The following is a 12,511-nucleotide window of genomic DNA, read 5'->3' as shown; positions in this document are numbered from 1 at the left end:
TTCAATTGTCTTACCTCGTAGAGTATCCCTCATATATGCAAGCGTTTCATTTCTACTGGGGTCCACCCATCCCTCTTCTATCAGCTTTCAGAAGTCCATTACAAATCTAGAGTGTGCTATTATCAGGGAAGTTTATGGTAAATCCCGCCTGAAAGTGAATACTTGGCTCTGAAGTCAGACCACAATGAAATAAGGATTGAAGAAAAATCTTCAGTGTTTCCCTCCAGAATTAACTCATTTATGTAGTGGAAAAAGGCAGGTGGATATCACAGGTGTTAAGTTTGCCTTTCAAACACAGGGGAGGCTTATAGAAATATGATTTCTAGCTGCCCAGGGAAGTGGAGCCTCCTTCCCTGGAGGTGTTCACAAAACGTGTAGCCGTGGCACTTCAGGGCATGGTTTAGCAGGCACAGTTGTGTTGGGCTGGCAGTTGGACTGGATGAGCTTAGAGGTATTATCCAACCTTAATGATTTTATGATTCTATAATTGGATTAGTTAAACTAGGTACATGTACTGTTATTTTTCGTTCTTTGTTCTCAGAGCAGCACCTGATAATTTTACCTCTCTGGACTACTACCTCCCAACATCCTCTCTCTTCCCATCCTCCCTTTCTTTTTCATCTGTTGTTGGATAGGCTCCTGTCCTGCTGATGTGACAGTTAAATAGCTCAGACTGCCTGGCTGCGTGCGTTGCCTCCTGCATCCAAAAAAACCAGCTCTGAACAGAACCTCGTATCGCTGTCAGACGTGACACAACTTGTCCAGCCAAACAATGTCACAATTTTGACCAAGCACATCAGCATAACAGAAGGACAGATTAATCCTGCTGTTCAGGACAGATGAGAAGTCACAGAACTTATTACCTGTGTCCCTTGGTAGCCTTTGTTAAATTTAAATTCATGTAGAATTACTTATTTTCTAAACTGGTTAAAAAAAAGACTTTCATTATGGTCCTGTTCTATCACTTGCTGATAAAGAATGGGATATACGTGTCTATATAAGAGTATTTCCATTTTTCACAAATTAGTGTTTGTAGAGGCTATTTGTGTTTGCCTAGAAGAGCTAAAAATAACTTTCGAAGCTATGATTCTCAGTGATGTCCAGCACCTTAAAGTACATTTAAAAAACCAAACAGCTTCTAATCAAACAGCAAAACTCTAGCAGCATAATTAGGGGTTTGTTGTTAAATCTTGTTCTGGGGTCATGTTTTGCTGCTGAATGTGTTTATTTCCTTGTGCAGACAGACAGGACTGTTGTTTTGATTCTGATAACACTTTAAACTGTTTGTATCTCAACAACATTTGCACAATGTCTGGAAGAATTATCGGGCTTTATTTAACTAATACCTCTGAGAATAAAAACTTGACAGCAAAGGGAGTGATTTCATTTTACATAAAGGAGATAATTCATTTATATCCACACAATTAATGCATCACACACTGAATTTCTCTTTCCTTAGAGAAGAAAAGCAGTGTTACACATTACCTTGGGATTTAGAAGAGTGGCTGTTAGGAAAAAGGAAAAAAAAATGTATTTTAACCTGCCTGGTTACTGCACACTAGAGGGCACTTGAGGTAGAGCAAAAAATATTTGCACAGTCTGAAACAGATCCAGTTACTTACATTCACAAGACATACTGAAAACAAAAAGCAAAAGATTAACTTTCCAAATTGTATCCAGAACACTAATGTACAAAAAAAAAAAGGTTGATTGCCTTTCTTGATATAATTTTGTTTTGTCTTTATCTTAGTGCTTGACGTACAAAAGAAATGTTTGTTTTTCTAACAGTCAACCTGACAGCAACTAATCCAAATTGCAAACAGTACTCAAGGAATAATAAAACTTGATAATGTGTTTTTATTTTTATGCATTCCATAATATCACTGGTGCATATGGTACACAAATTAGTCGTTGGGGGTGTTTTTTTATATATATTTTAAAATCTCCAGGCAGTGAAGGGAGCTCAGAACTAGTTATGTTTTGTTTTACCAAATGGAGTAATTTGGGGATGGGAAAAGGATTTGCTAAGGGCCCTAAAGCCCCAGTGCTGCTGTTGGGTTAAACCTTTGTTTCTGTCAGACAGTCCGTGGGCTGCAAATGGAATTTGCATGGTTATAAGATGTGTCTGTCCAATCAAGGCAAAAGTAACTCAGTCAAAATCAATGCATTTATTTCTTCCCATGTATCAAGTAACAAGGGAATGGACTTTGATTAGATGTCTTTGACTGAAAGCCAGACTGGAAAGCAAGTACTTTTTGGTGATTGAGAATCATTTTGGTCGTTTATGAATGATGCTGCTTTATGGTCTGTTCTTTCTTCACTAGGGTTTTTCAAGCTTTCTGTTCCAGTCTCGGATGCTGAATTTTAACCTTTTTTGGTTTCTATAAAGACCTGGCATTCCTCTGCAAATTCCTTAGGTCAGTTTCTCAGTGTTTCTGTCAGAACAAAAAAACCCGAAACATGCTCCAAGCCATATACCTCTATCTCATGGGCCATTTGTATTATTTCCTGCATTTTAATCTGTAGTATAAGTTGTAAGCATTATATAATGGAACTTACATGGGTCTTTAGTGATTTCCCAAAAACTGGGGATCACTATAAGCAACTCTATACAAGCAGATTTTAAAGGTTGTAAGACCATGATAAGAACCTATGTTCTAAAGGAAATTATGTCTTTGTGCTGGCACAGTGAACTGATAAAAAGCACATATTTTATTCAGAAATATTCTGGACTTACCTTGTTTCTTCTTAGTTTATGGAATGTGAATTCCAGCCTTTCAAAGCAAATTATAAGTAGGAATAATCCCTCATATAACTTGAGCAAAAAGTACAAACTCAGTAGGGCATTTGGATTTTGCCTGAGAAAACAGCATTGAATTAATTTAAAGCTTTAGACTAACGGTCGGATACACCACTATTCTGTAAACCTGTTTAATAACTTGCAGATCGGTTATTAATTTTATATCATTAATATTACTTTGAAGTGGCGTGCTAGTGGTAATCCCTGTAAGCAAAAGTTGCTTGCAGTAAAGTCATTTATCTTAATCAAGTAATTCACACTGGACTCATTAACCTCAGGTAATTTTGGATCAGGCTCTACATTGTGCATTAAAAACTGAAATCAGCTACTGGTACTTTGAGGAAAATCTCATTACTAGGTGATCTGATGGAATAAAATCTGAATAGGAGGAATTAGCACAGTGGTTTCTTTTCCAGGCATGTTTCTCTTCACGCCCCCTCCCCACCCCTTCCAAGTTCCTGACTTTGGCATTGTTATTTAAATGAGATGACGATGAACATTTACATCAGCAGCAGCCCTGGTTAGGCTGTGCTGTGATTGAGTTGCCCCCTAAAAGCTCATTGCAAGTCACTTCTATTGAGTATTTCTAAGCAGTAAAGTCTAAATTTTCTGTCTTCAGAAAACAGTTTATTGCACTGCTTTGCAGTCTGAGGAACAAAGAATTATATGATAATCGACAACTGTTTTCACAAAAAAATATAAAAGGTTGGAAAGACGCTTGTATTCCATTATGCTACACATTTTTAGATGAAAGAAAGATATTTCCTGTCTGTATATGGATAAAAAGTCACATTGAGTTATTAATCCTTCCAACTCATAGAAGTGAAATAACGTGGAAGAAAATCTCCAGGTTGTCTTCCAAGCAGAGGTTAATTTTTCCCCCCTTATCAGTCAGAATCGGCCAACATCAACACTACCCTCCAAAAAAAAAAATCCAAATCAACCAAAACAAAAAACCCACAACACAAAGACACCAAAAAAGGAGGAAAAAAAATCCCCTTAAGAACATCCTACCACACCACAAACCAATGTATTTTATGAAGGTTCTGTATTATTTTTCTTCTAGGATAAAGATTAACATTAAAAAATTTAATTCCAGTTTGAGCCAGGATGTACTCAGACACATACATTTTGCAGATGAGTTTGTTTCTTTGCTACAGTTATTAAACTAAAAATCTTGATCCCATTTCAATCAGTGTCAGAGCTGCTTTTTGCTTAAAAAATGAAATGACCATTTAGGAGATAGAGGTATTATCTTCGTTGTAATAAGTATTTAAGATATTTAGGAGGAAACAATTATTAGCCAGCATGGTCCTCAGTGCCATGTGACGTAGTGTGTGTATATATATCACCATGACAAATATCATTAAATCAGGATAGGATGCAGAAAATTTTAAATGTTCCTTTGCTATTTCAAGATTATTTTTAAATTAAATATGAATCCATACACTTCTTCCTGTCAAGACTTACTCCATCCTCTGAAAGGCTTTCCAGCAGGGGAATCCATGGATGACATAATCCATTTTCACAAGACACTTACCACCCTCTCCTACAACAACGTGAGGATGAAAGAGCATAGCATTTGCCCCAGTAATTTCCAACTGCAAGAAAGGTCACATAGAACAAATGGTAAAAGTCAAAGGTTGAAATCAAAACAAAAACTAAACTTTTAAGCTGTACTTGGAGGTACAACCTCTCCCATTAGCTTTCTTCCCACAAGCAACTGTATTGGCTGTTTAAAGCTCAGACTCGAGGGATCTAACCCATTCTTATTAGTGAGTATTTTTATTCTTGGTTGCTTCTATCAGGCTTTTTTATTGAAATTAAAAAAAAAGTTATGTTTAATTATTCTTACTGAAACCTTAATAGGGGAAAAAAAAACCCAAACCAAAAACTAACTGAAAACTGTCATTAACTTCCATAAGTAAAGGCAGACCAAGCATCCTCATGGCCCCTTGTGATAGCATTTAGATTCTCACCCTGTTGTTCAGTTGGTGGAAGGACGTGGAAAAATAGCCTTTGCCTCAGTGGAACCCCAGGTAAAGGGAAGCCACGTTTCTGATGTTATCTACCGCTCTGCAAAGTGTTTTGTATTTCCCTCAAGGCTCTCTGCCTGCTGCAAGTAACTGTTGTGTGTTTTACATCCTTCTTCCTCCAAGGAATCATCCCAGGCTCACAGCTTGGAAAGTAAACGTTAGGGCTGAGGGAAGCAAGGTTTCTTCGTTGCCCTTGAAAAATGTCAAATTCTGGGGACATTTTGCAACATTCTAGTGAATTTGAATGAATGAATATTTGTGCAAGAAGAAATGCACCTGTTATTTGCAATAACTTGCATTTAGTTAAAATAAGTGAAGCACAGAAGAGCTCCAAATGCAGGTCTCTCCCTTTCTGTCACTCATTGTCTTGTATGCATGCATGCACACACCGAGTATCAGCATGAAAAATAACATTAACTATTGGGAAACTAAATGATATGATATTCTTACTACATAGAGGAAAATCAGGATCCACTTTACGTGATCCTACATAGATCTTAACACTGTAGGCATCTTATTTTTTGCTTAAGGTTAAAAGGGTTTCAGTTTAAGATGAGTTTAAGATGACCAGCCATTTAAAAGGAAAGTTGAGCAATGAAGTAGTTCAGAACCACATTGGATGCTTGTCTTAAACACAACATCATGCTGGCCAAGGGAAGTTTGGAAAGAGGACAGAACTCGGCGCACTTAAGCTTCCCCACCAGTCCTAGTTGGGGACTAGTCCGAGTCTTTCTTCCATATTAAGTGTCACCATCTGTGACTGTGTCCGTACAGCATCGGACTGACCCCTTCCCCATTGGTGAACATCGAACGTTGAGGGAAAATAGAGGTGATGGTGATAACTTTTACAGCTGTGATATATGTGATTATTAAATATAACAACACTTTTAATCTTCTAATAGGCAATACGCAGATGCAGCATAGACAGGAATAAAACTAGTGATGGAGAAGGTGGGGAAAGGGTTGCCTTGACCTTTCCCATGGGACAGGGACACACCGATGTGTCTGAGCCCTAGGAAGGGATGAGCGACCTTCAGCTCTTCCCGGTCAAAGGTGGTTGATGATACCTGATCTTTAGGGTCCTCCAACCTCTTCCTAGCTCCTCAGGAGCTGGGGCTGTGCGGGATGTCGGTGCTAAAGCCGAGCAGGAGGCTAGATGATGACCAAGGGCTCCCAGTGCCGGCTGCCCTTCAGCCACCCCTGCTGAGGTCTCTCCGCTTTGCCTCCAGGCTGGTCCAGGCTCCTGCTCATCATCCGATCGCCACCCTTGCTTTTACATCGCTGCAGGAGAGCCTCGAAATGCCTGCAGGTCTGTGGGGTTTGTTTGCAAAAGCGGTTTTGTTCGTTTTTTTTTTTAATTCCAGGATGCCCTCCGTGTCCCCGCAGCGCCTGCCGGGGCCGCCAACAGCCGCAGCTCTGTGGGGTCGGCTTGGAAAAGCAGGGTTTGTCGGTTTTTTTTTGGTTTTGTTTGGTTTTTTGGTTTGTTTGTTTTTTTTTTTTTTTTTTTCCAGGATGCCCTCTGTGTCCCCGCAGCTCCCGGTCCCCCTTTCCCCGCGGGGTCCCGCCGGGGTCGGGGGAGGATGCTCCGCGCTCCATCCTCTCCTCCATCCCTCCCCTCGCTCCCAGCCGAGCTCGGGGCACCTCCCCGGGGCCCTGCCCCCCCTCGGCCCCCCGGGCTATGCCCCAGCTTGGCCCCGGCGGCTGCTCCGGGGGGAACGAGCCTCTGCGGGGCTCGGGGAAAAGTTGTGCGCATCCCAGGTTCGAGGAGGGGGGCGCGAAGGGAGTGGAGGAGGGGGATGGGGATGGGGGGGGGGGGCTGGAAAAACCACCCCCCCCCCCAAAGTGCTTACACGAATTTCCAAGCGCTAGACCTGCCTCCGCGCTCAGCCCAATAAGAGCTGTCAGGGGAGGCTCCCCAGCTCACTTTTCCACATCACTTCACAGTTGCGTTTGGCAGGCAGGCACGCCGGAGCGCTCCCGCCCCGGAATTAGTGGATTTCTGTGGAATATCCCCGCTTTCCCGGAGCCGCCGGGGGCTTGTGCAGAAAGGAGGGATCGGGAGCCGCGCGTTAGCATGCGGGGAGCCGGCGCTTCCAGCAGCAGCAGCAGCCGCCTCCGAGAGCGACGAGAGCACCGGCTGATGGGTTTTTACCTCCCTCTCGCCACCGGGGCCGCCGGCGAGCGGCTGCCTCGCTCCTCGGAACAGTGAGTATCCGCTTCGCTCGGGGCGGGCTGGCACAGGGCTGTCTCTCCGCAGGTTTCTTCCCGACTTCGCTCCTGCTCGTGGGGGCGAGCGCTGCCTCCTCCGAGCGGCCGGATCGGGCTGCGCTGGAGCCGCGCGGCGAGGCGGAGGTTTGGAAATTCCCGATAATGGAAATGACAGGGGATGCTTGCTACCTAGGAATTATTTTTTTTTATTATTTTATTATTCCCTTGGAGTGGTAGCGGTGTGGCTATTTCTCCTCCTGCTTTGCTTTTGGGGTTGTTTTTTCATTTTTTATTTTTTTTTTCCCTTCCTTTCCTTGCCCCCCTTTTAAAGGATCAGTAAGACTTTGGATCACAGAGGGTCCCTTCCAAAGCTGGAGAACCCATTTCTTCCCCATGTTTTCTTCTTTTTTTCTTCTTATTTTTTTTAATAGAATAAATCTCTGGGCTATTTTCACTGTGTTGAATAGATGCAGGGCTGCATTCATGCATTGAAATAGGTTGCAGTTTTCGTGCGGAGAATAAAAATCACCCACCAGCCAGATATGTAAATGAGGGAGGAGGAGGCTGGAAGGACCATGGGGGGGGGAATCCCCCTGATTTATCACCACCATCCTTCCTCCCAAGGCTTTGCACCCCCTAGACAGATAAATAAATAAATAAATAGGAACGGTAGGATAAGCTTCCTTTTCCACTTTCAGACAGAAAAGCATCCCAGAAATGCTGTGCCTGCTCTTAGAAGCTGAGATGGGAATGAATCCCTAGCCGTAACTAGCCAGCAGTCATCCCTGCCCCACAAGTTGTTTTCCTTCCAGTTCTTGGGTTGGCTAAACAGATAATGCACCCAGGTGAAACTTCAGAGAGGGAGAAAGCCCTTTAGCTCCAGTCGCTCCTTAGTGGCATCACCAAGGCTCCCGGAGAAGAGATGCAGGAGTCTTGTCAACCCCTGAAGCTGCTGTTCCACTAAATGCTTCATCTTCTCTTTGAGGAAGACAGAGGAGTAATGTGTCCTTATATTCTGCTTGGCTACAATGTCTGTGGGTAGCAGCATCCCAACCGGGAGCCCTGGGCTGCCAGACAGCATCCCTGCTAGACAGTATCGGAAATGTATATGGTCCTCAGCTGGGGAGCCTGGGAGGCACTGCAAAGCTTCAGCACAGAAAGCCTATGGCAGCTTCTGTGTGGATATTAGAGAAGAGATTAATTCAAATCCTTATTTAGACACTGCCTACCGCCGTGAAGGTGACACCGCTTAACATAGGCAGGAATTCCTCCGTGGTTCGTTGCTGTTCAGTCGTGTCTTGAATCTGTCTCAATTCAGTTTGCATTTAGTACCAGACTAAATAGAGTGGAATCAATCCAACCTGGCACGTTAACGGCGTTACACAAACCTGCTCGTGTTGCCAACAGGTATCAAACTCTATACCCTCGCTTCTCCCTCCCTCTCCCTCTCTCTCAGACTGGCACAAACACACACTCTGTTTCATGCAAATGATTCCATCTTCCTTTCCTCTGAAAGCAGAAATAAACACTCGTACAACTTTCATAAAGGCTGTTACTTCTAAACAGTTGACTTGATCGCATAAGCGGCTCATCATTTGTGTCTCTGGGTATCTCAGCCAGATGTTTTCTGGGGGGTGCTGATGGTAAGGAATCATTTAACATTAACTGTTTATTGTTTCAAATCTGCCACGTTTGGTCTTAATAGAAGGGAAGCAAACAGCTGCTCACTTCAGTTTCAATTAAAGAATAGAGCTGATAACGACCGAAGTCACACATAAAGAATCCTCTTAACTTCAGTCATCCTCTTTTGGAAATTCTTCAAGAGTTTCTCTGCAATAAGGATAAAAAGCAATACGCAGTACTTTTCTGTGAATTACGTCCCTTCTCTGTGTTCAGTACCAGACCCTTATGAACAAGAAGAGACTTCACAATAGGCTTCTCGGTAAAGATAAATAAATAATGAATACATTCAGGAGACTGAAAAATTACACTATTGTATGCTTTTCTGGTTAAATAAAACGATGAAGAAGCTAGAAGGTAGCATTTCTGAATACCTGTGCAATTATCAAATTTTGCACTATAAACTGTTATACCATCAAAACCCAAAAGCTCTCTGTAGTGTCACCTTCCAGCCGAGTTGTATGAATGTCTGCGACAAGAGAACCTTTGGAAGGGAAATGATTATCATGTGACATTCTAATCTAAGGTTTTCACCCATTTGGCCTTACTGTTCTACCTTACTGCGTACAGAGTGAGTGCAGCTATCTGCTAATTCCTGCCTAGGCTTGCTATTTATTAACTCTCCCTTCTTTTTCTAAAACTTGCATTATGGCTACAAAGAACTTTGAGTTCTGTGCCTGGTTATAAGCTGAGGGCCTTCAGTGTCCTCGGGGATGGAACTATTTCGTGCAAGTTTGTTCTTAAAATATACAGGTGAGCAATTTGTTAACTGAGCAGGTTGCTAGCCAAGAAACTAACTTTGGACATTTTCTTCAATATTAAGAAATCAATAGGAAGTACGTGTGCCTGCTTAACAAATGCAGCTGGTTTAATAAGAAGTATCCCTGTATAAGACCTTTACTTACTTTAAAAGTTTTCATCTCTTTGAGGCGAAGAAGAATCCTCCCTGGACAAAGTCGCTCAGTGCTTTTTCAGTATACTTTAGTCATTCCCATCAGTTCCAGCTACTGAAGTCCAAAACAGACTTGTTAAGGGTGAAGTAGTTCCACAATCAGATTTAAATTCACTTTTTGTTATTTTTAATCTTCAGTATTTTTCCACCAATATTGTACCTTTACCAAATAAGCTAATTGATCCCTGGACGCTTTATCTCTGTCGCTGTTAGCATATGCTGCATCTTCTTGACTAGGAAGAAAACAAACACATTTGTTCTCTTTCCTTCAGGATATAAAACCATTCCTAGCAAGAACACACAATCAACCACGGATGGAGATTTTGGTCTACCACCCCTTGACGTACTTCCTGAATGTTCTTTCTGTTTCTTCTTGCACAGTTGCAGAATTCATCTTTTAGAATCTTCATTTCAGAAAACCTAAGTGTACTACAGACTTTAGCTTGGACTTTTTCAGCCACTTATTGAATGAAATTAGGGGCCTGGAACTCACCCATTTGACCCTTGATTCATACACATAATTTCTTTTCCAAAAAACTGAGAGATGCTCAAGGGGAAAAAAAATACTGACCTCTAAATTTATGAACAAGGAGATGTGGATGTGTACTTCGATCTTTTAGTGCTGCATATCTCTAAGTGATGATTATGCATAGTCTATAATAGCAACCACTCATGCTACATAGTATGAACAGGTATTTTTGTAGCATATCAAATAACCATATGATACTGCATATCTTAGCAGTATTCCTTTTCTATTCTGTTTTCCATTTCAATATCTTTAGACCTTTTGGATATGTTATTAATACTGACAATTATGTGCTTTTACACTATCGTTGTATCATAAGAGCCTTCCAACTATGAGTTGAAGCTAATAGAAACCAAATTCTTTCAGTGGGAGGGAAATGCTAAGGTATTTTGAGCTTGGAACAATTTAAGCATCATCACTGCCATAAGATTGCATCAATAGAATTAAATTAGATGATGGAAACTCAACATTTTTCTTTGTGTTGTTGCCATAGAAAAGGTAGCTCACTTCATAGCTTCCTGTACGTAACTATTTGAGCAGCAGATAGAAATAGAACAAAGTAAAGTCCAATTCAGTCTGAGATTTCAAATGTGTACATACATATTCTACACGCCCCTCCTCAGATAGACCCCGTTGTTCTAAAAGCTCTTCAGCACATTTCTCATTTTGTCAGCCAAGTAAATGACATCAACACAGTGACATTTCACCTATATTAATGAAACTTTGCTGCCAAGAAGCATTGGGTACTGATTATCTAAAGTGTTAAGCTGAGAATGAAAGAGCTTCTGAATCAGTTCGGCACCAACGGTTAAGAGCTTAAAGCATCTGACTTCGGGCAAGAGACTAATTTCTACCTGGTTTAGTCACAGGAGTAGCTTTTATCCATGAGTTGCAATGATAATGCTTATAGATTTGATTTTCTAACGTGTTGAGCATTATGTGTCTTATGAAAATCATTTTCATTCGAGAACGACCGGTACTTTGGTTTGGATTGGAATTATAATGCCAACCAGCCCTGGATCTGAATAAGTGAAACCTTCCATGAGAAGGGTCTTATTGTACCTTTCAGGGCCTAAGTTGTAGACAGCCTCAGAAAGGGGTTTTTCAGCATCTTGCACTGGTCTTTGCACCTGGATGTGGGAGTTCAAAACATTACATCTTGGCAGTCATTAGTTCACAGTTTCAGCCTTCCAGTTTGGAAGCTACTTTTAGTCAAAGTAGCTTGCTACTGAGGAGAAATGCTCAGTTTAATTTGAGGAACTCTGGTAACCATTGAAATCTGTTTCCTTTGCAGTTGCTGATTATAATAATCATTTACATGTGTGTATTTTATATTTTTATGGGATTTTAATATGCATATATAAAAATAACTATATTAAAGCTCCTAAGTACTAATGCAAATTGACTGTGCATCCAGAGGTAGGCAACTCTGTAGATGGGTTTTGCAATTGGGAAACACGTTAGATGTGAACCTCTCTTAATGGATTAAATGTAACAGCTGTGATTACTTTTTAAGTAATGGACCATCAGAACTTAATTTTGCTGAAGTTTGGATTGAGTTTTGTATTCTAGTTTGTGGGCTTTATTTTTTGTGCATTTCCACGAGTCAGATTAAAAAAAAACAACACAAAACACATAGATAGTAATTTTAAAAAGCCAACAAAAACCTCAACCTGGCAACTGCCAAACAAAGAAGTTTCATGCTTGAGGACCCTAATTCTTTCCAAAAATCTTATTAAGTCGATGGTAAAACTGCCATCTATTTCAACGACGAAAATTCAAAGACCCACACTTCTAATTTCATATGTTCTAGTAGAAAAGATTTGAGTAGTTTTATGACAGAAGTACTGGTTGTAGCTAGAAAAGTCCAGTCACGTTCACCTTTTCTTTGTTAAAGGTTGGGTTTTTTTCTGTACACACACACACACTTACGTACATGGCTGGAAATGTTATGTGGCTTTCATAGAATCACTCATAACTTTCTTATTCTAATTTGAATACACATCAGGAAAATATGAGTTTTTCCTTAATTATTATGTTTAGTTTAATTACGTAGAGAATACCTAATATCCTTTATAGAAAATCAAGAGAAATGAAAACTCTGTTTCGTATCAAGGAAGTCTGGAGAAGAAGCCCAGAAAGCAAGATATTTATGTCCTCCATTAATATTTAAACATTTTTCATCAAGTACAGGATAAGCACATCCCAGCTGCTGAAACTCTTATGATAAACAGTGCCCCAGGCAGAGCATGGTTAACACCTAATTCTCAGTCACAGGCGGATCTGTTTGCCCTTTTATGAGCTCTCTT

The 12,511-nt window shown here is 40.9% G+C and overlaps 1 protein-coding gene across 2 annotated transcripts in view; it reads left to right on the top strand.

Annotated features, from left to right (window-relative positions):
* The first annotated feature begins 638 nt into the window (after positions 1–638).
* Positions 639–12,511, top strand: part of CDH8 (cadherin 8) — a 166,232-nt gene continuing 154,359 nt past the window's right edge. For both annotated transcript variants that reach the window (XM_069868319.1, XM_069868317.1), the window contains exon 1: positions 639–875. In XM_069868319.1, coding sequence (XP_069724420.1) covers positions 840–875 — 36 coding nt within the window. In that variant the 5' untranslated portion in view covers positions 639–839. The remainder of the gene's footprint in view (positions 876–12,511) is intronic.

The sequence above is a fragment of the Phaenicophaeus curvirostris genome, chromosome 14 (genome assembly GCF_032191515.1).
Source record: "Phaenicophaeus curvirostris isolate KB17595 chromosome 14, BPBGC_Pcur_1.0, whole genome shotgun sequence".
NCBI classification, from domain to species: Eukaryota; Metazoa; Chordata; class Aves; order Cuculiformes; family Cuculidae; genus Phaenicophaeus; species Phaenicophaeus curvirostris.
The sequence above is the reverse complement of the archived record's forward strand: the minus strand, read 5'-3'. Positions and strand labels throughout refer to the sequence as shown.